At 40.7% G+C, this 22,294-nt stretch overlaps 1 protein-coding gene across 1 annotated transcript in view; it reads left to right on the top strand.

Annotated features, from left to right (window-relative positions):
- Positions 1-14,518: 14,518 nt before the first annotated feature.
- Positions 14,519-22,294, top strand: part of LOC110783781 (uncharacterized) — a 40,215-nt gene continuing 32,439 nt past the window's right edge. The window contains exon 1 of the mRNA XM_021988148.1: positions 14,519-14,684. Coding sequence (XP_021843840.1) covers positions 14,519-14,684 — 166 coding nt within the window. The remainder of the gene's footprint in view (positions 14,685-22,294) is intronic.

The following is a 22,294-nucleotide window of genomic DNA, read 5'->3' as shown; positions in this document are numbered from 1 at the left end:
CGGCGTTATTTACTATTATGACGCAGCAAATTAATAAATAAAAAAAGTTTGGCGGCGTGTATCCTTTAACGCCGCAAAGTTGTCACATGTCCCCCCCCACAGAGACACACGTATTAACCCGAGATTTTTGGAGCTTAGCTGCTTCTTTCTTTCGTTTGGCTTGTCTCACTTCACAGAAACACCAACAACTTCTTCTTCCTTCATACGACTGACTCTGACCTACTTAAGCTCCACCGACGCCGTGGTCATTCGAACTCATCTCCGCCGCCGTCGTTCTCAATTGAGGTAAATTATGCTTCCACTGGCTCCTCCTCATCCTTGCCGTTTTTCGTTTAATTGCTCTATTTCCCCTCATATCAGTCTCGCAATTAACATGAATTGTGTTTGAATTATCTAATTAGTGCTCTCTTGCTCTGTCCTCTCCTCTCCTCTCTCCCCTGAAACTGTAAATTAATTAACCCTAATTTTCAATGTCAAATTTTGGCTTAATAGAACCTTAAAAATGCTTTAACTTTATCTCTGATTGTATCCTACAAATTTGGTGTTGGTGCAGGCTCGAGACTAAGAAACTTGAAAAAAAAAATCATGGGTTTTGCTTAGGTTTTAAACTAAATTTAAGATTTCACTGTAATTCGGTCTTGGGTGTAACACGTTGTTATTTGTTTTTTTGTTTTGCTAGTTCTGATTTGCTTAGTTTTTGTTGTTGATCTTGTTGTTGTTGCTTGCTTTTGTTGTTGTTATTGTTGTTTTTTCTCTTGTTGCTCTTGTTGTTGTATGTTCTTTTTGTATAGTTCAACTATGTTTCACGAAATTCATTTAAGCATGTATACAACGTGTTACACCAATTTCAATGTGATTTGCTATGTGTTAATGTGTTGACAGTTTGGTTGTATCATGACTTTAGCCGGTGAAACAGAAGGTATGAGTCGAAGTTGGATGTATGAGAAGCGAACTTCGTCGTGGTTCTTGAATGGGGTAGAGGAGTTTTGTAGATGTGCTTTGGAGCATCAAGAAAATGTACAAGATAATGGGTTTTATTGTCCATGTGTCGATTGCGAAAATGTGAGTAGGGTTAGTAGTATCAAAACATTAAGAGATCATGTGATTCGTCGTGGGTTTAGGCAACAATACCATGTGTGGATATGGCATGGTGAGATCGGAGGATATAAGGGAAATTCCAGTGAAAATCCAATTATTGACCACCATGTATACACTGAACCTATTGTTCGGACCGAGGATATGTTTTTGGAGGAAGATGATGAAGGTGAAGAAGACGTGGATGATGATATTGAGGAGGAAGCTGCTGAAGGTTGCTTGAACTTGCACAGAATCTGCAGACAGAAGCTGCTGAAGGTAGGCTTGGATATCAACAACAAAAAGACAAGAGCATTGTTCAACAGAAGACCACAACAACTGGAGCAGGTGGTTATGTCAGTGAATATGAAGACAGTGATGAAGAAATCCACACACCACCAGAGAGTGAGGATGAAGTATTAGATGAACCAGTTAGAAAGGGGGAAAGAGGACAACTAGTAGGGAAAGATGCTGACTTTAGCAAATTTGTGTGGAAAGTTGGACATAGATTTGCAACTAGGGAAAACTGTAAGGATGCAGTTGCAAATTATGCAATACTACAAGGGAGGAATTTGGTTATTATGACAAGTAATAGGAAAAGACATCAAAGAGTAGGGGTTAAGTGTGTCGAGGGTTGTCCATTTTGGTTGTATGGTTCTTGGCATTCAAGGAATGCAACATTTCTAGTGAAGACTGCCATGACTAAACACACTTGTTTTAGGAACATGAAGAAAAACCGACAACTGAAATCCACTTGGTTAGCTGAGCAGTTGATTGATGTCTTTAAGGTTAGATCGCACTGGCCCGCGAAAGAGATAATTGAGACTATCAGAAGAGCATATAAGGTGAATGTTAACGGAGACTTTGTGTACAAAGTCAAGTACAATGCACATAAGTTGCTCCATGGTTCAATGCAGGACCATTATAATAAGGTTGGGAAGTATTTGGCAGCTTTAAAAGCTTGTAACCCGGGGATCGAGTTGGAAATAGTTGTTGATGAAAGCAAGTCACCTCCTGTTTTTCAGAGGCTTTTCACTTCTTTTGAGGGGCTGCAAAGAGGGTGGAAGGAAGGGTGTAGGAAGGTGATATGTGTCGATGCATGCTTCTTGAAGACATTCCTAGGGGGTCAACTTGTTTTTGCTGTGGGGAGGGATTCAAATGATCAAATGTACCCCATAGCTTGGGATGAGGTTGAAGGGGAAAATAATGACTCGTGGCAATGGTTCTTTACTTTGATTTAGAAGTGCCTTGACTTGGGTGATGGTGCTGGTGTTGCTCTAATATCTGATGAGCATCAGGTAAGCTACTTCTATTTCCTTTTCCTTTTCCTTTTTCAAATTTTGGATGCATATGTGCTTTAAGGTTGTTGGTGTTGCAGATGTTGTGTTCTGAAAATGTTATGTTCTGAAATACATAGATAGCCAGTCTGTTGGTTCTTCTCGTGTTGTTTTCGGGTTTGGTCCTTAATTTACTTTTGAGCCTCAATTATTTACTTCAAGAACCAATTTAGTTTACATTAAGAGATATCTAATTACATATCAGAAAATGGTGGTTTTGTTCGTGTCGTGTCCACTTCGTGTTTCATTGCCACAAAACTGATTTTTTTACATTTGGTTTTCTTTTGTGTTTTAAGGATATATTGAACGCTGTAGCCACAATTCTTCCTTCAGCAAAACACATACATTATGCTAGGCACATCTTTGCATTGTGGCACCAGTCTTTTAGGGGTGATGATATGAAAATGCAATTCTGGAAAATCGCAAAAGCGTACAATATGGCAGACTATAATGATGCTCTAGAAGAACTAGAACAGAAGAATCATGATGTTGTGGTAGCCTTTAATAGTTATGATCCTAAGGTGTTTTGCAGGGCTTTCATGGATACCACCATTAAGAGTGATGCAATAACATATAATATGGTTGAAACATTCAACGGTTACATTATAAATGCTAGAACCAAGCACCTGTTGTATATGTTGGAAGATATTAGAGCAGCCATAATGCAAAGACTAGCTAGTGGCAAAGAGGGAGGAAATGGAGAAGTCTGGAAATGTCATATGTCCTAGAATTCAGTCTAGATTAGAAAGGGAAAAGGGGTTTGCTTCTGATTGTGATGTTTTTCCATCGGGAGATCATGTGTTCCAAGTTAAGTACTTCTTAGATAGCCTTAATGTTGATTTGCATGCTAGGACTTGTACTTGTAAATGGTGGGATATGTGTGGTATTCCTTGTAGACATGCAATAGCTTACATTTACTTCGTGCATAGAGAAGCAGAGGATTTTGTGGATGATTGTTATAAAAGGGGTGAGTATTTGTGTGAGGGGGTCGAAAAATCACGAGGCTAATGCGTGACCTCGTCCCTCGTGGGTGTGACGCTTCTTTTTGTCAAATCAAGTGTAATTGGATTTCCTGTGAGTTTACACCCAATTGACTAGTAATACAGGAGTCGCCATTCAGTTTTTAACGACAATGAGAAAAACTGACAAAACCCGGTTATCGTGACATAAAGGGAGTGCAATTATGTTTGACCACGACGGCCGTAGGTTCCCTTGTGATCCCTGGTGGTGGGGATCGCTCAACGTAAACCCGCAGGGTAGAGATTGAGGGTTCGGGGGACTGTAACTACCGAGAGGAGTACTCGCTCTTCGATAACTCCAGAGGCAGGATATCCTTACTAGCTCAGCAAAAATAATTGAAGGGACATGCGTTAACTATTAAACTAATCTGAGTCGATTTTAACAATATGCAACATATAGTACTATATCGGACGCGATTATCTGATTTAGATTGTTTTAAGGGACCTAGCATGATAATCCAATTTCTAAAAAATATCATATTTATTAGGCGTGATCAAACAATCAGATTTAGTTAGTTTAACAGTTCATAAAAGGGCGAGGAAAGCAATTAAACCATGGAAAAGGGACACATTACGACGCACCCTTGAGAGGTGCGTCACGGTTCTCAGAAAACTAACCACTTTGACTTTGCTATTTCTCCTTTTATTTAACGAATCTCAATTTATGGGACGGGATACGTTCTGTTCGATTTATAGATCGATTGCGACAGAACGCGTGATCAGTTTTGCATCGTGAGGCTTAGGCTTAGGGGTTCAGAGTCAATACTCATAATAATAATTGTGTGTTGTTCTCTTTCACGTCGAACTTTAAGGCCCTATTTATAGAAAAGAGTTCGTGGAAAGATAGAATTTGTAGAACTCTAATCCACGAGGAATTAGGAAAAAACACGTACCAGGTATTTTCAGCGCCCAGGCCTGGGCGCCGAAGATTTCGGCGCCCAGAGCCAGGCGTTGAAAATAGGATCTGGGCTGTTTTTCTTAGTCAGATTCGGATTCCTAGAATCCGGAGTATTTGAGATTTAATTGAGTCTTTTAGTGCGTATTAACCTTGTGACAGGATGCGTCTGGGCCCGTTACGAACTCTGGGCTCGTTAGGATTTTAATTAATACGTGACTCTTACTTTCGAATCATATTAGGAATAGGATTCTCTCGCAATTTCTATCTCATTTAGGATTTATGTTGGAGTGCAACACCTAATTCTGACAGGTTTCTATCTTTTATGACTTGCCACTTTTAACAAATACCCATTATGGCAGTTACTATTTTTAGCAGGTTTCCACAAATAGCAGGTTTCTATAAATAGCAGGTTTTGGGTGAAATGAAAAGGGGTGATCGAGATTCGTTATTTTATAGGAGATGCGTTGTCAAGTGGAGATTTACGCTTTCATCATCGAACCTTCCCTTTCGGGAATGGGGACAAAAGTAGGTGTCTACAGTTAGCCCCCACTTTGACTGAGTCTTGGAGTAAGACGATGGTCAAAGTATTAGACGGAGTGCGTCACACAAGCCATGGTGACCTGCTTTTGCGAGGGTCTCACGATCCCCCGAGTGATAACATTTGACTTAAGGGTCATCACTTGAAGTGTCGACATATCCCTCACGTGTCATTGGGATTTGTCAACGGATAATATAGAAACTTCCTCACTTTGTCATTGGAAGGATCTAAAGGTGCGTAGAAACTCCCTCACTTTGTCATTGGGAGTAGCTACAGATGTTTTTGAAATCAAAGCTATAAAGTATAATTGGGCCTGGCCAAGCCCAATCACGAGGTAAAAAATGTTTTTAAAGATTCTCATTTTCAGGGCTAGCCAAACGAGAAAACCCCCTTGTTTTTACAGGATATAAAACGAAGGAAAATCCAGCACATCGCTCTTTTTTGGAAAAAACGGAAAACCAATCCTTTTAATTTTTGGAAAAGGGAAAACCAGAAAAAGTTATCGCTGCAGCGACTAAGGACCTGTGCGGCTTGTGACGTAGACCCCGCCGGCTAAAGATGGCGAGCCTGTCCGGTAAGGGTGGACGCCCCGTCCGAAAAAGTGGACGAATCTTGTTTTTGAAATTTGAAAATAAGGACCTACGCAACTTGTGGCGTAGACCCCGCCGGCTAAAGATGGCGAGCCTGTCCGCTAAGGGTGGACGCCCCGTCCGAAAAAGTGGACGAATCTTGTTTTTGAAATTGGAAAATAGGGACCTACGCGGCTTGTGACGTAGACCCCGCCGACTAAAGATGGCGAGCCTGTCCGCTAAGGGTGGATGCCCCGTCCGAAAAGGTGGACGAATCTTGTTTTTGAAATTTGAAAATAAGGACGTACGCGGCTTGTGACGTAGACCCCGCCGGCTAAAGATGGCGAGCCTGTTTCATCGTGTTTTTTGAAGATTCTTTTTTTCGAAAACTGAGGATCTGCGCGGCTAGTGACGCAGACCCCCCCGCTGAAGGTGGGCGAGCCCTGTCCGCTAAGGGTGGACATCCCTGAATTCGTTTTTCTATATGGAACTCGCGCGGTTCGTGGCGCGATCTTGCCCGATTGAGGTGGGCAAGTCCCTATTTCATTTGTTCTTGTGATTTCTTTGAGAATTTCTTTTCTTATTCATTCTCGCAGGAGCGAATTCTTTCGAGGGATGCTCGGGTTTAGTTGTAACCTGAATGTGGGTTGACAACGTGCTTAGACAGACCATTGTCTTGTGGTCATCATCTTTCATGGTTTTGAGCTAGTCTTTACGGCTCAATCTTGCCACTACCTGGGTCCTTGATTAGGGGACTATGTATAAGCATCAACGGCGACCTTTGTCTTGAGGTCGTAAACCGGTTTTATTTTTTGAGACATCCAAACACGGGACTTCGTACAGCGTAGTCTGGGAATATTGTTTTTACTTTGCATAATATATATTTTCTTTCGACCCCCCAAGCATTCGTGCTTGACGGTCATTTCTTGTCAAAGAGGTTCCTTGGGGATACGCATTCTGTAATGTCCTTGATCGTGTTTGGGATTGTGCTCGTAAGTGCGAGCGATCTTTGTAATGGTGTGCTACTCTTAACAAAGCCGTGAGGTGCGACTTTCAGTAAAGGAATCGGCAATTTTCAAGTCGAATAAATATGGCAGGGCCCTATAGAAGTCAGAGCTGTTTTTTGGGTCTGGAATCATTTTCGGCGCCCATGCCTGGGCGTTAATGATTTCGGCGCCCAGCGCTGGGCGCTAAAAATAATTTCTGGCGAGGTTTCTTGATGACACAGCCGGCCTCTTGTTCGTCCGTTTTTCTTTTTTTTCTTTTGAACGCGTTCGTAAATGTTCGATACTTAGAAAAGATGATATGTGTGTGCGAACGAGCGTTCATAGAATGGCCGTGGTGTGCGGTCTATTAATCAGTTTGCTTGAATTGTTTCATTTTTTTTTATGAGCAACGACTGATTTTCAATAGTTTGCTTAGAAGCTTGATAGGGATCAGGCCATTCATGAAGTGGGCTCAAACATCGTGCCCTTTCGATTGTTCAAACATTTGCTTCGAGATTTTTTTTATTTTGCTATGGTTATTTCGTAGCTTGGAGCCCCCAAGTATGCATGTTGGGATGCTTCCTTTTGGCGTACGATTTTTGTAGGTTCTTTCGAGAAAGATGCCCTGGGGTTCCGCTCCTGTAGGTGCGAGCTATCCCTTCCGTGGTAGGTAATATTTTGCTACCTTTAATCCTTAATGTAGGAGTCGTGTGGCTTGCATTTTGAATGTGGGCGATAAGTAGTCTTTGCCTCTTTTACACGTGCTCTAAGTCGTGCCTACATTAGCGCAATATGCCTTACTCTCTCTTTTTTAGACTTGTACCGCGGGATGGTTGAACTTATGGTGCGGCGTAGGCTTGTGTGGCCTAACATCGTGTCTTAGAACATTCCTCCAGGTGTTGGGGTATCATTATTATTTTTTGCATTGGAGTACTTCATCGCGCTGAATCGTTCAGGTGCTCGAACAAGTGTAACACCTTCTGCGTGGGCGTGCACGGCTTATTACTTCGTTCGATGCGAGGATTCATAGATCTTTCTTTCTTGTTTTTATATCAGGGCAAGAGTTAGCAAGCAGAGATATTCAGCGCCCAGGCTGGGGCGTTAAAGATATTGGCACCCAGCTCTGGGCGTTGAAAATTATCTCTTGGTATATTTTGACAGTTCTTATCCTTGATTTTTCTTTTGCTTTTGCTTTGGAACGAGATAGACTGTGTAACGGGCGCTTGTAGGGCGAGCGTTATGTGCAGTAGCTTGATCGGAGTTTCGGTGACTCGCGATTTTCAGTTTCCCTTGTTAGTGGGGTGACTTTATATATTCTAAGTAGTGCTTTAGAATTTGGGAGGGGTTGTAGCCACTCTAAGGTTCGTTTTACACGATTAAAGCTTAGGATTGTGCCCCTATGACGTGTGTATAGCATTAGTGTCGAGAATTTGCGATAAAATCAACATTTCGAGCATTTTTAGAGTGTTTTTCTCAAGCCCCCAATTGTAGTTACGGGATTGGCTTGGTGCTATAATGCTTGGCATACGTCTTTATGCATTCATGGTGACATGGATCATGAATAGCTTGAACCAGACTCGTTTAGTGCGAGGTACGTTCGAGTAGTGATCTGCTACTTCTCTTGTAAATTTCGTATTGTGCGACATTGCCATGGTCAAGGTAGTCACATGTTGAAGTGTGCCTTGAGCAAAAGCTATGTGCCCTTCTTTACCCATAATCATATTTAGAAATTTCTTTGACTCGCTTGTAACATTGAGATAAACGCCTACTTAGCTTAAACCAACGACACTCTATTATGTTCGAAGAAGTCTTTGAAAATTATTTGAAATCCGAGTCCTACTGTGTACAATCCGAGGTGTCCTAAGTAAGTTGACTTATAGAAGGGTTCGTACAGGATTATATGAGTGAATCAAAATACTGTTACGATTTTTGGAATGCTGTCTAAGGATTTGCTGGAAGCCAGGGTGCAGGCGTCAAGATATACTTGTGCCCGTTTGGCGTATGCTTTAGGCTTTTAGGGCCATCTTTTCCAGAATTTGCGGGAATATAAACCGTTTTCAAATCGACTTAGATTTACTTGGTGTATGTCTGCATAAAAGGTCAAGGTATACTTAGTTCTTTCCCTAGCTCTTTCATTTCAATTTTTAGCCCCCAGTTGCTATTATGTCTTCCCATTAATGATGCTTTTAGATTTCGATTTTAGATGCCCGTGTCATATGTCTGAGTAGGGTGAGCCTTGGTTAAGTGCCAAGTCCTATTGACAATGTCTGTTTTTTTTTCAAAGGGGATTCGCAAACATTTGAATTACCATGAACGGGTGCCCTGAGTTGGAATGAACGATGGGGCGATGCCGTAGAACAATCCTCTTTATTGCAAGCTTACTGCCTTTACTACTTGTTGGCGATTATGACTGTGTCTAGTGGTGAAAGTAATTCTTTAAGTGAGTTAGTTCGCTTTAGGGAGGGTCAAGTCGAATACTTTAGAGGTCATGGACGCTTGCGCTAGCCCCCCATTCAATTGAGGCAAAGCGATCTTATGAGTCTTGGCTAAGTGCCTAGGAGTGTGAGAGCTCCTTCTGGCAAGGGTACGTGCCCTTATTTTTCGATGTGTGCTCATTAATTTTGGCATCTTGATGAATTGGATTCTTCCTTTGACTTAAATTTTTCTTTCGACTTGGATTGCAAGTAATTAAATTTCAATAAGGGACTCTATTTTTATTCTTGTTATTCTATAGGCTTTAATATTTTTGCGAATTGGTTGGACCGAATCATGGATTGCCTACGTATCCGCCTTAAATAGATTTAATTTGGAATCAGGTCTTGCGTAGTTCTTAGCCAGAAAATGGTTTCTTAGAATGCCGATTTTAAACAAGTACGTTATGAGGTGGAAACATATTATTTGAAACGGTAGAATAAGTGAAGTTTATTATTATTTTAATATGCTGCTTTGCTGTAAGCCAAAAATTTGTTTTATATTTTTTTTTGAGTACATGTATTTTTTGGGGTATTTTTTGGTGGTACGTATGCCTGAATACGTGCTGTACCCCTCCAAGTGTTCGTTATTGTTCCGTGTATGTGCGGATAAAATGACGAGCACTTCTGGACAAATTTTAGCAAGCAGAGAGAATCAGCGCCCAGGCTGGGGCGCTAAAGATTTCGGCGCCCAGCTGTGGGCGCTGAAAATGATTTCTGGCGGATCTTTTTTTTTTTTTTTTTGGTGCGCTAAATGCTTCTTTTCCTTTTTAGACTAACTTTAGAGGCGCTTTGCAAAATTTGCTTTTTTTATTATTTAATATTTTTTTTGTACTTTTCATTTGTCCTTTTTTTTATCCGTGACTCAAGACGGTTTGAAAGATGGGTTGAATGAGATAGGATAATTTGTATAGGTATTGGTCGAGCATGAGGATTACATCTGCTAGGACTCACAATTTGCAGCCTCAAGCTAGTGTCATGAGTTTACATCAACCAAGGCCAATGAGTAGCATGGGGACGGCTCAAGGGTATATCAACAGGATGTATCTACACAAGTTACATGGTCATTATGCTAATGGTGGTGTAAGAACAGGTTTGGACTTTGGAAATAATGGGTATGGCGCACGTGTCAATGGCCGTGCGTGGTTTGCGGTTGACAACAAGTTCAAGAACAAGAGTTGAGGTAATGGTTTCTTGGGTTATGGTAATGAGAACATGGATGGGTTAAATGAGCTGAACAGGGCCCCCAGAGCGAAGGCGTTTAAGAACATAAGGATTGGAAAGGGTAGACATCGTAGAACTTTATGATTTGGATTGGTTGACTCAATTCTTTTCCTTCGTTTACTTGGGTAAATTTCGCACTTTGGGAGGTACGGGCTAAGTATTTCATGGTTCGCTCTTTTCGCTCTCCCTCTTCTCTTTCTTTTTAACTATTTCATGGCTTGCTCTTTTATTTTCTTCTTTTTGCGTGGGATTTCTCCCCAACATAAATACTTCAAATTTTTTTTTTTTACTTGGGCTAAAAGGTAGATGGTTGTGGTTTTTGAGTCACGAGGCGAGACTAAGTGAGCCTCGTTTGGTAGGCCTATAGTGGACCTTTAACTTTAGTAGGCCTAGGGTGAACCTTTTAATTGTCTTACTTTGCAAGCGTATTTAGTCGTTTCTTAAAATGTGCAAATAGCGTAGATTCAAAATGTTATTTTTACCTTATTGAAATTTAACGAAAGAATTACATCGAAAATAATTTTTTTTGTTTCTTTTCAGACTCCAGTTTCTGGAATTTAATTGGAAGTTGTGATTTAGACTCGAACTTTCATTAGTTTTTCTGATTATAACCCGTGTATGAATACAAGGAGGTGGCCTAGACTCAAAATAATGGTGTGGCGTAAACCTATAACACTTGACCAAGCGACTCTCAGACTTAGACTAATTGAACCATAACTTTCGTTGGTTGACACTTTAGATTTTAACCCTTGGGTGTTCATTTGTCATGCGCCATTTTGCTTAATGTTGGCAAGGTAGTTAATTGGGGAGATCGAATTTTTATTTTTACAAGACTAGAATCATTAGTGCGGCTTCTCTCTTAGTGTGTATTGCTTTACTCCAATGGTAGCCTTGTGGCATGCCGATTTGGGTATTTTCATAGTTTGTCATGTTGCATTTATGAAAAATCTTTTAGTCCGTACTTAGGAGTATTTCAAGGAGCGACTGGCTCAAGAGGACTATGATAGTCGTGACCCAATGTGATCATAAGCATTGAGGCCATTAATTTTTGCTAATGGTGTTGACACCTTAGGTTCACTTTGGGGGTTGTGCGACTACGGGGAAATGATTTTCAGAATGTGACTGTTTCCATTTTGCAAATACCATAATATATTCTTTTTATTGGTGAGAGAGAGTATTGAGGCCGTAGACTCTTAGCAAGGGATGACAATTACATACGGGTGCTTATTGATTTAAATGTTAGGAAGGGAGACTCAATATGGTTTAACCTTTTGACTTGCAGAACGACACCAAGCATTAGGACCGATTCTATGGATAAGACAACTAAGACTTAGGATTTAGATTGTACTTTGGCATAGCCTAGTCTAGACTCGGATTTATTTTTTTATTCGAACATTATTTTTCCTTGAAGACCCTATTTGAACATTATTCTTTGAATACTTTGCCCATGTGACATTCAAGGTTATTTCAATTAGCGTGCTCGGTTTCGGAGCCGAACATTGTCGTCATAGGAGGCCTAACAACGACACAAAGAGTTATTTTATTTTTTACCAGTCGCTTTTTAGAATCGAGTGCCTTTTCATACGCCCTCGCAGCAATTCTTTTTTTAAGATTTTTTTTTTTTTTTTTGTTACGTATTTTCTTTATGCGTGGGCACCGAGGCTGCTGTGCCTGACCAAAAGGCCAGGCAGCAACTTCAGCGCCCAGCTGTGGGCTTGAGAAATTATGGCGCCCATCCAGGGGCGTTGAAAATGCGTCCCTGGCTGGTTCTCGTTTTCTGTCTGCGTATACTTTTGTTTTTACGACTTTAATTTTGCGTGCCTGCCTTATAACGTCCTTTACGCGTTGCGCAGCGTTTGTGGGATTCGTTACAGGCCATCCCGAGCGTCGCTTATTTTTGTGGCGATCGTTCGGGTTTGCGGAACACGTACTTCGGTATAACTCTTTGGCCAATTGGTTTATGAATGTTTGGACAATTTTTAAGGTCGTTGGTTTTCTAGCATTATTTGTCACACACAATCACATAATTCGCTACACATAACTAACATTACATCATGAGGCAAAATAATAATATGTCATGTAGTTTATGATAGGCTTCTATGGGTAGTATTTGCGCCTGGCTTGGTACCGCTTCTATCGCAGATCCGACACATGCCCCGGTCGAGGTAGTGCCTTCAACAGACGAATTTCGTCCCAGAAGGCCAACCCGCAAGTGCAAGCCAAGGGGGCATGCAGGCGAGAGGGACCTAATGAGCGAGCGATTGGGTTCGGGATAGGTGTACTACCTGCACAAGTACCGAGTGGGCAACATGCGCGGCATGTGCACCCCCCTATTGGAGAAAAAAGGTATCCTTAGTCCCAACTCCCGAGGGAGCCGAGATTCGTTATGCGGTTCTGTCCGTTCACATTAATATGCTGATTTTCAGGTCGTCCCAACTTGATGGGGAAATAAACGCGAGGTAGGATCGTTTCACCCTTCGGCTATTTTGATTACCTACAAGCACGAGTATTTCCTTCACTATCCCCAGTGGAGTCGCCACTGTGAGGGGGTCGAAAAAGCACGAGGCTAATGCGTGACCTCGTCCCTCGTGGGTGTGACGCTTCTTTTGGTCAAATCAAGTGTAATTGGATTTCCTGTGAGTTTACACCCAATTGACTAGTAATACAGGAGTCGCCATTCAGTGTTTAACGACAATGAGAAAAACTGACAAAACCCGGTTATCGTGACATAAAGGGAGTGCAATTATGTTTGACCACGACGGCCGTAGGTTCCCTTGTGATCCCTGGTGGTGGGGATCGCTCAACGTACACCCGCAGGGTAGAGATTGAGGGTTCGGGGGACTGTAACTACCGAGAGGAGTACTCGCTCTTCGATAACTCCAGAAGCAGGATATCCTTACTAGCTCAGCATAAATAATTGAAGGGACATGCGTTAACTATTAAACTAATCTGAGTCGATTTTAACAATATGCAACATATAGTACTAGATCGGACGCGATTATCTGATTTAGATTGTTTTAAGGGACCTAGTATGATAATCCAATTTCCAAAAAATATCATATTTATTAGGCGTGATCGAACAATCAGATTTAGTTAGTTTAACAGTTCATAAAAGGGCGAGGAAAGCAATTAAACCATGGAAAAGGGACACATTACGACGCACCCTTGAGAGGTGCGTCACGGTTCTCAGAAAACTAACCACTTTGACTTTGCTATTTCTCCTTTTATTTAACGAATCTCAATTTATGGGACGGGATACGTTCTGTTCGATTTATGGATCGATTGCGACAGAACGCGTGATCAGTTTTGCAGCGTGAGGCTTAGGCTTAGGGGTTCAGAGTCAATACTCATAATAATAATTGTGTGTTGTTCTCTTTCACGTCGAACTTTAAGGCCCTATTTATAGAAAAGAGTTCGTGGAAAGATAGAATTTGTAGAACTCTAATCCACGAGGAATTAGGAAAAAACACGTACCAGGTATTTTCAGCGCCCAGGCCTGGGCGCCGAAGATTTCGGCGCCCAGAGCCAGGCGTTGAAAATAGGATCTGGGCTGTTTTTCTTAGTCAGATTCGGTTCCTAGAATCCGGAGTATTTGAGATTTAATTGAGTCTTTTAGTGCGTATTAACCTTGTGACGGGATGCGTCTGGGCCCGTTACGAACTCTGGGCTCGTTAGGATTTTAATTAATACGTGACTCTTACTTTCGAATCATATTAGGAATAGGATTCTCTCGCAATTTATATCTCATTTAGGATTTATGTTGGAGTGTAACACCTAATTCTGACAGGTTTCTATCTTTTATGACTTGCCACTTTTAACAACTACCCATTACGGCAGTTACTATTTTTAGCAGGTTTCCATAAATAGCAGGTTTCTATAAATATCAGGTTTCGGGTGAAATGAAAAGGGGTGATCGATATTCGTTATTTTATAGGAGATGCGTTGTCAAGTGGAGATTTACGCTTTCATCATCGAACCTTCCCTTTCGGGAATGGGGACAAAAGTAGGTGTCTACAATTTGAAGGCTTATACAGGGAGAATTCCTCCTATTGAGGATGAGAGACACTGGCTTAGGATTGACTACCCCCTAGATCCACCCCCCGTAAAGATTGGGCCAGGTAGACCAAGGAGAAACAAAAGAAAAGATCCTTTTGAGGATCCAAAAAGACGTGGAAAGTTGACTAGGACCGGGATCGAAAAGACCTGCAGTTTGTGCCACACCAAAGGGCATAACAAAAGGAGGTGCCCCAATAGGGATAGAGTTTCTGTCCCTGTCTAAGAACAACCACCCACCAAGAGGCCAAGAGGAAGGCCTAGAAAGGATGGAGAAGCAACATTGAGCGCGGGTACGACAACTAATACAACAACAACACAACCTTCACAGTTAGGTAGGGGAAATAGGATGGTGGTTGGTGGAAGGGGTTCAAGGGGTGGTGCAGGTGGTGGCAGGGGTTCTGTTGGTGTTGGAAGGGGTGGTACAGGTGGTGGCAGGGGTTCTGCTGGTTTTGGAAGGGGTTTTGGTGGTGGCAGGGGATCTGGTGGTTCTGTTGTTGGAAGGGGTGGTGCAGGTTGTAACACCCTAATAATTCCTTGCTTTTATAAAATCATTTTCCAACTTAAAATAAAGGAATTACTAAAGTATTACCGCCACCGTAATAACGGTTAAGGCTATTACCAGAATTACGCAGCGGAATTTAATGTCAACTAACTTTTCAAAAACATAAATAATAAATTATCGAGGCCTCCTACAAATTGGAACCATGACGGCCCAAAAACCAAAGTATAAAAGTTCAACGAATTCAAACATAATTAAAGTATAATTAAAATAGTTTCAAAGTACGAAAGCATGCAACTCTCTCAATCATCCCAAGCCACATGATTTCGATCTACCAACCTGCTATATTATTCTACTCCCCATCAATGCAAGTGCAAATGATAGATCATCATAGGGTCATTAAGGCAAAGGCCATGACCAAAAGACACAAAGCACGTAGTCAGCAAAAGATGAGTACTTACAAGAATAGAGTGAAACAAAACTATACACATACATCACTCACTAAGTACTAATCAACATGCAAAAGCCATTTAATAATTAACAAACAAATCATGAATACAAGACTCGACTCTTGACTCGACTATTGACTCACAATTTAATTAGAATAAGTTTCGCACGGGCCAAAAGAATATTCCATAAAGGAAGGGTGATGGGAGCCAACCATACACCAAATAATAAATAATAAAATCGGGCCATACCGAGTGTCGGGTCATACCGATGGAATTCCTGCGCATAATATAAATGAAACAACGTCTTGTATCATTAGTAGGAGATCAAGCTTTCCGGCAAGTCTCCCCCCATTGTTCATACTCAAGGTATATACGTTCCAAGAGTTTTGAAGCTTGTTCTGGTTGAACTTTACGTTTATTAATATTTTATTAAAGGCAAACTCGAGACTCAACAACATACAAACATACAATTAATAAACAACAACCAAAACAATCTTATTTTAATGCCTTAGGACTTGTGATCAACAAAGTAAGACACTTGTGAAATTACTACCAAGTTTCTTCTCACAAAAGTGAGATTCCACATCATGCCCATTAACATGAGGGTTGTGCCCTTGCACGACAAATCCTAATTCATTTCATATATTATTCCCAACTGAACCCTACATGTGCGGTGGCTTACATGAGCTAACCCTTCACATGTGGTAAAATAAATAGTACAACGAGGTACGAATAATTGGCCCAAAAGTATGCTAGACATCCCGTACAATAGCATAATAATAAATAATCCATCCCTTGCATGTGAAACAAACCATACATGCATAAATATTGAACAACATGATTGACAATGAAATCCATAATCATAATAATCCCAACATGCTTGTTCAACAATTAATCCAATAAATCAAACATCATAATTCACATGATCGTTCACCAAAATAAACATGAATCCACATAATATAATTCACATCGACACAATCATGCAATTCTCTTGACAAATGGTGTGGTCTCCGTAGGGGCCACTTTACAATACGAGCACTCACTTAGAAATCACCTCCTATCACCAAAATAATGAAACTTAAATTATTTCCATGTTCATTAAATTTCCAGCAACTTTATAAAATCTTAAACCTTGTTTAAACTTTAGAATTCAATCGGTTCTTTAATAAAATAATCGTCTCAATTTGCAAAACCAATCCCTAGGATGAAAACATACTTTTTCCGCCTTTAAAATCAATAAAAATCAACACTTTAAGCCTTTATATAAATCTGAAAATATAATTGATTATCATAATTAAAATCATCACCTAATTATGCTAATCAATTGACTCATTAGGTCTAGGTTAAAACCCTAACTTGAAAATCCCAATAAAACCAATTTAACATCATAAAAATCAATTCTTTATTAAATAAACGAATCTGAAAATTCATGCTTTAATAATTAAAACAAGCCTAATGAAACACAACACATAAATCCTCAAATCACGGTGTTCATAACCGATTCCCAGCATTTTAATTATTCAAAACAATAATAGTATTATAATTTAAAATACGGAATTGAAATAGAATTGGCAAGGAAGAAGAGAATTATACCAATCCGGCCTATAGCACGGAACAACCACGGATTAATGTGATTGGGCGAAAGAATTGAACACACGAACAAAAACAACACACATACACACACAATCGTGTGTGCGCGCGGCAGGGGCGACGAGCAGGGGCAGCAACGAGCGGGACGAGGGACGAGGGGCGTGAGACTAGCGCGCAGCAAGAGGGACGAGGGGCTGGCGCTGGGCCCGCAAGAGAGACGAGAGCGAGAGGGACGAGGGGCTGGCGTGCCGCAAGACACACAGCAACAGCAGAGGCACAACAGCAGCGCAGGGCACAACGAGTGCTCGCTGCGAGTTGCGGGCAAGAGAGGAGTGTGCGGGCAGCGAGTGCACAAGGCACGGCACGACACACAGGGCACCGAGTGCTCGTGTGTGGGTGTGCGGGTGAGCCGGCACAAGAGAGAGAGAGGAGAGGAAGAAGAGTGTGGGGCAAGAAAGCAAAAGAGGGTTTATGAAATTAAGGGGGATCATTTAATGAGGGGAGTCCTATTTATAGGCTCCCAATTTCTAATGGGCTAGGCTTAGGAAATTAGAATTGGGCTTAGGGAATTAAATGATTGGGCTAGCTTAGAGCTTTGAATTAAATTCTTTTGATTGGGCTCGTTTAATAAACGAATTGGACTTTTCATTTAAAACCCAAACCTTTTAAAATTACTTGCGACCCATTAAATTTCCCGACTCGAAAATTAAATTTGTTTCGTAATTAATTAAAATAATAAATATTCTAATTAATTAAAATACATTTAAATAATATTTAAATGTGAAATAAATTCCAAAAATCGTAAAATGCTTTATAAATATAATAAAATATATTTATCAATATTATAAAAATACGAGGTATTACAGTCTACCCTCTTTAAAAGAAGTTTCGTCCCAAAACTTGGGTTCGGAAATCAAAATTCAAACCCAAAATTTGAGACTTTATGAGACTTTAATGCGTTCACTTACAAAAAATTTAAGTTGTTGTACTCTTTACATGATTAAAAAGGACAATAATAAGTGCAAATTCAATAGAAAGCACTAAATTGAGCATAAAATAGGGGAAAACAAGGTAAAAAGTGCGAAAGTCTACCGCACTATACCCCCCTTAAAAGACACGAGTTACGACCCCGTAACTCAACTAACCTCGGGATATTTCTTTCTCATTTCGTCCTCCGCTTCCCAAGTTGCTTCCTCAGATTCTTGATTAGACCACAATACTTTGACAATTTTCACATCTTTAGTACGTGTACTACGCACTTTACTATCCAGGATTTTGACAGGTCTTTCCTCAAAATTTAAACTTTGGTCTAATTCTATGGTCTCCGGTTGCAACACATGCGACTTATCCGGAACATATTTCCTTAACTGCGATATGTGAACAAATTATGCACTCTATGCAAGTCCATAGGCAAGGCTAGTCTATAAGCTACCTTTCCAATTCTTTCTAAGATTTCATATGGGCCTATGTACTTAGGGCTTAACTTCCCTTTCTTTCCAAATCTCATGACACCTTTCATTGGTGACACTTTGAGTAACACCTTATCACCTATGTTGAACTCTTCATCTCTACGTTTCAAGTCTGCATAACTCTTTTGGCGATCCTGCGCCGTTTCAAGTCTTCATCCCTAATTTTCGATTTGATGGTTCGGATTTGGTTCATGGTGTCCTCTATCATTTGAGGTCCCAACACTACGGTTTCACTAATGTCATTCCAACAAAGGGGACTTCTACACTTTCGTCCATACAGGGCCTCAAATGGTGCCATCCCGATACTAGCATGATAACTATTATCATATGAAAACTCAATCAAATCCAGGCTATCTTCCCAACTTCCTTGGAAATCGATGACGCATGCTCGAAGCATGTCCTCAAGGGTTTGGATGGTTCTCTCATTTTGTCCATCTGTGGCTGGGTAGAAGGCTGTACTCATTTTCAATGTCGTACCAAAGCTCTTCTGCACACTTTTCCAGATATTCGAAAGAAACCTTGAATCCGTATCTGATACGATATCCTTAGGAACTCCATGTAACCTCACAACATTCTTAATGTAAGCTTTAGCAAGTTGTTCCATTTTCCAGGTTGCCTTCAATGGTATAAACACTGCTGACTTGGTCAACCTATCTACCACAACCCAAATTGTATCATTTTCGGTTTTCGACTTAGGCAAACAAGTGACGAAGTCCATAGAAATACAGTCCCGTTTCCAGCTTGGAATCTCTAAAGGTTGGACCTTTTCTTGAGGTCTCCTGTGCTCTATTTTAACCTTCTGACAAGTCAGGCATCTAGCCACAAATTCAGCCACTTCGTTCTTCATTCTTGGCCACCAATAGATCTTTTTCAAGTCCTTATACAACTTGTCATCACCTGGGTGCACAGAATATGGCGTATTGTGCCCTTCTTTCATCAACTTTTCCTTCAATTCTCCACACTTTTGAGGCACGCACCACCTGCCTTTGTACCTCAAACTTCCATCATCATGGATTCGGAAATCTAACTCCTTACCTTGCGAAATATTTTCCTTGATTCGCTCCAACTTTACATCACCAGCTTGATTCTCCCTAATCTCATCAAATATTGACGGCTGGATGGTTAAGGCATTAATCATTCCCTCAAGACTTTCACCACTCACTATTTCAAGGTTCAAACGCTACATGTCCTTACACAGCTCGTTAGCAACTACTAACGTATTAACACTATGACTTGATTTTCTACTCAAGGCATCCGCAACTACATTGGCTTTTCCTTCATGGTACTGAATTTCCAAATCATAGTCTTTGATTAACTCCAGCCACCTTCGTTGGCGCATATTCAGATCCTTCTGTGTGAAGATGTACTTTAAACTCTTATGATCCGTAAATATCCTACACTTCAAACCATACAGATAGTGTCTCCATATCTTCAATGCAAACACTATAGCGGCTAGCTCTAAATCATGGGTAGGGTAATTGGATTCATATGGCTTCAACTGCCTTGACGCATACGCAATAACCTTCCTGTTCTGCATCAATACACACCCTAAACCATTCTTAGAGGCATCACTATACACATCATGTAGGTTATGATACATATGAACAACATAAATCATGCGGAAAAACCTTAATGCCATGAATCATATTAATTGCATATAATCATATAATTAGTCTAGGATGCATACACTTTGTAGCGTGCCCTCCCTAGCTGCGCCCGAACCGAACAAGAACAAGTCTTTAGGACTCCAAGTGTCGTCCCTCCGTAGAAAGTCCACAGCACGTCCGGATCCGCCTTAAGATTGACCAAGTAGAATCGCCCTTAAGGTACTATTATTTTCGGCTAAATAAGGCAAGAGTTTTGACTGATTTTTCTGCTTAAAAATCCTAGCTTTGAGTACTTGAAATCTCGTGTATAAATTTGTGGCCCTAGGCACATATTTATAGAGTATGGAAAAGGATTTAGAATCCTATTAGAATACCAATTAGTTTAATTAGAATCCCTTTAGGACTCTATTAAATAAATTATATCTACTAGGATTAGGATTTAATAATAGAACGAATTCCAATAGCTTTAGGATTCGTATCGCACACAACCGCACACGAGCACGAACACCGCACAGCCCGCGCAAGCCTCGCGGCCCATGCAAGCTGCACAACTCGCAGCCCATTTGCTCGCAACCCACATAGCTCTCGCGCGCGCCATGCCTTGCTGGGCCTGGCCTTGCGCTGGGCCTGGTGAGGCTTTGGCGTGTGTGTTGGGCGCTTGGCTTGCTGGGCGCGGGCCTGGCTTCGTGCTGGGCCTTCGTCTAGCAAGTCTCGCCCGATGCTAATTCGTACGATGCGCTTCCAATTAAATTCCCGATTCTGGAATTCATTTCTGTTACGAACAATATTTAACATTTTCGATTCCGGAATTAATTTCCGTTTCGAACAAATATTTAATATTTCCGTTTCCGGAATTATTTTCCGATTCCGATAATATTTCCGATTCTGACAATATTTCCGTTTCCGGCAATATTTCCAATTCCGGTAATATTTCCATTTCCGATAATATTTTCCGATACGTACCATGTTTCCGTTTCCGGCAACATCTACGACTTGGATAATATTTATATTTCCGATACGATCCATATTTCCGTTTCCGGCGATATCATCATTTCCGGAGTATTCATTTACTTGCCTTTGACGATCTCAGCTCCCACTAAACCAAGATCCGTCGATTCCGAATATCCATAGATGGAGTATTTAATGCCATTAAATACTTGATCCATTTACGTACTATTTGTGTGACCCAACGGGTTCAGTCAAGTGTAAGTTGTGGATTAATATCATTAATTCCACTTGAACTAAAGCGGCCTCTAGCTAGACATTCAGCTCACTTGATCTCACTGAATTACTAACTTGTTAATTAATACTGAACCGCATTTATTAGACTTAACATTAAATGCATACTTGGACTAAGGGCATTATTTCCTTCAGTCTCCCACTTGTCCTTAGGGACAAGTGTGCGTTTCCTAATTCCTTTGTCGCTCGATGCTTGCTCTTGAACATAAGGTAAGAGTTGTCATCCTTATTATGTCCAGAGGTGTTTCTCGGTTTTAGAGTTCAACTAATCAAATAAACAGATAATCATAGCCTATGATTCATCTGAGCACGACCATGCATTTTACAGTTTCTAGCTCTCCGAGTGGCCTTGTACAACTTTTAGCATCTCATCCCGATTTATGGGAGGGCAATCCCAATCTTGCGATCTTGAGATTAGACTTCGTTTGATAGATGATTACCTGAGCGTTGCCATTATAACCTCCTTTTACGGTGCGACGGTTGACAACGTCAAAGTAAGCAGTTCTCAAACAAGTAATCTCAAATCACTCAGGTATTGAGTATTAGTGTCTAATAATTTTAATGAAATTTACTTATGACAGATTTTCATCTCTTACAGTAAAGTCTCATAGGTCTGTCCGATACTAATCTTCCCAAAGTAAGTATCTATGAAAATGATTACGACATTTCCATGTCCACATAGTTCAAGAAACAGAACTACTAGTCATCTTGCATTCTAGTCGTCTAACGTTTTCTATGCGTCCACCTTTATAGAAAACTCCGACTAGGGACCATTTTCAATCTTTTGACATTCAAGTTCACTTGATAGACATTTCTTAGTCACATGACTGGTCCTGACAGTCTATCTTGAATATATCGTCAAGTTGAAGGGACTCATCATTTAATACTAAACCAAGATTAAATGGAATATGAAAATACATTTCATATATGATAAATGTTCAACCCCATTGTTTTACAACCATGGGCCTCAAACCCATCTTTAAAACAGTTCATGGAATTCAAAGCTATGCTTGATTTCCAGTGCTACAACGTGAGTGTTGCTTCTCACTTGTTGCATAGGTTTTGTTATCATGCTTTGCCAATCTTAATATCCTTTTCATCGAATGTTCTTCGAGATAGGATGATAAGATCTTTTGAGTTTGTTTATTATGTGATCTAGTCTTTCTTACTTCGATAGTGGTTCTACGCATTTTGCAATGAAGAACCATCAAGTCAGCAGACATGTGATTCACCCAAGTCCAGTGAAGAACTCTTTAACGTAGACAACCC

The sequence above is a fragment of the Spinacia oleracea genome, chromosome 4 (assembly GCF_020520425.1).
Source record: "Spinacia oleracea cultivar Varoflay chromosome 4, BTI_SOV_V1, whole genome shotgun sequence".
Taxonomy (NCBI): Eukaryota; Viridiplantae; Streptophyta; class Magnoliopsida; order Caryophyllales; family Amaranthaceae; genus Spinacia; species Spinacia oleracea.
This window is presented reverse-complemented; position numbering and strand designations above follow the sequence as displayed.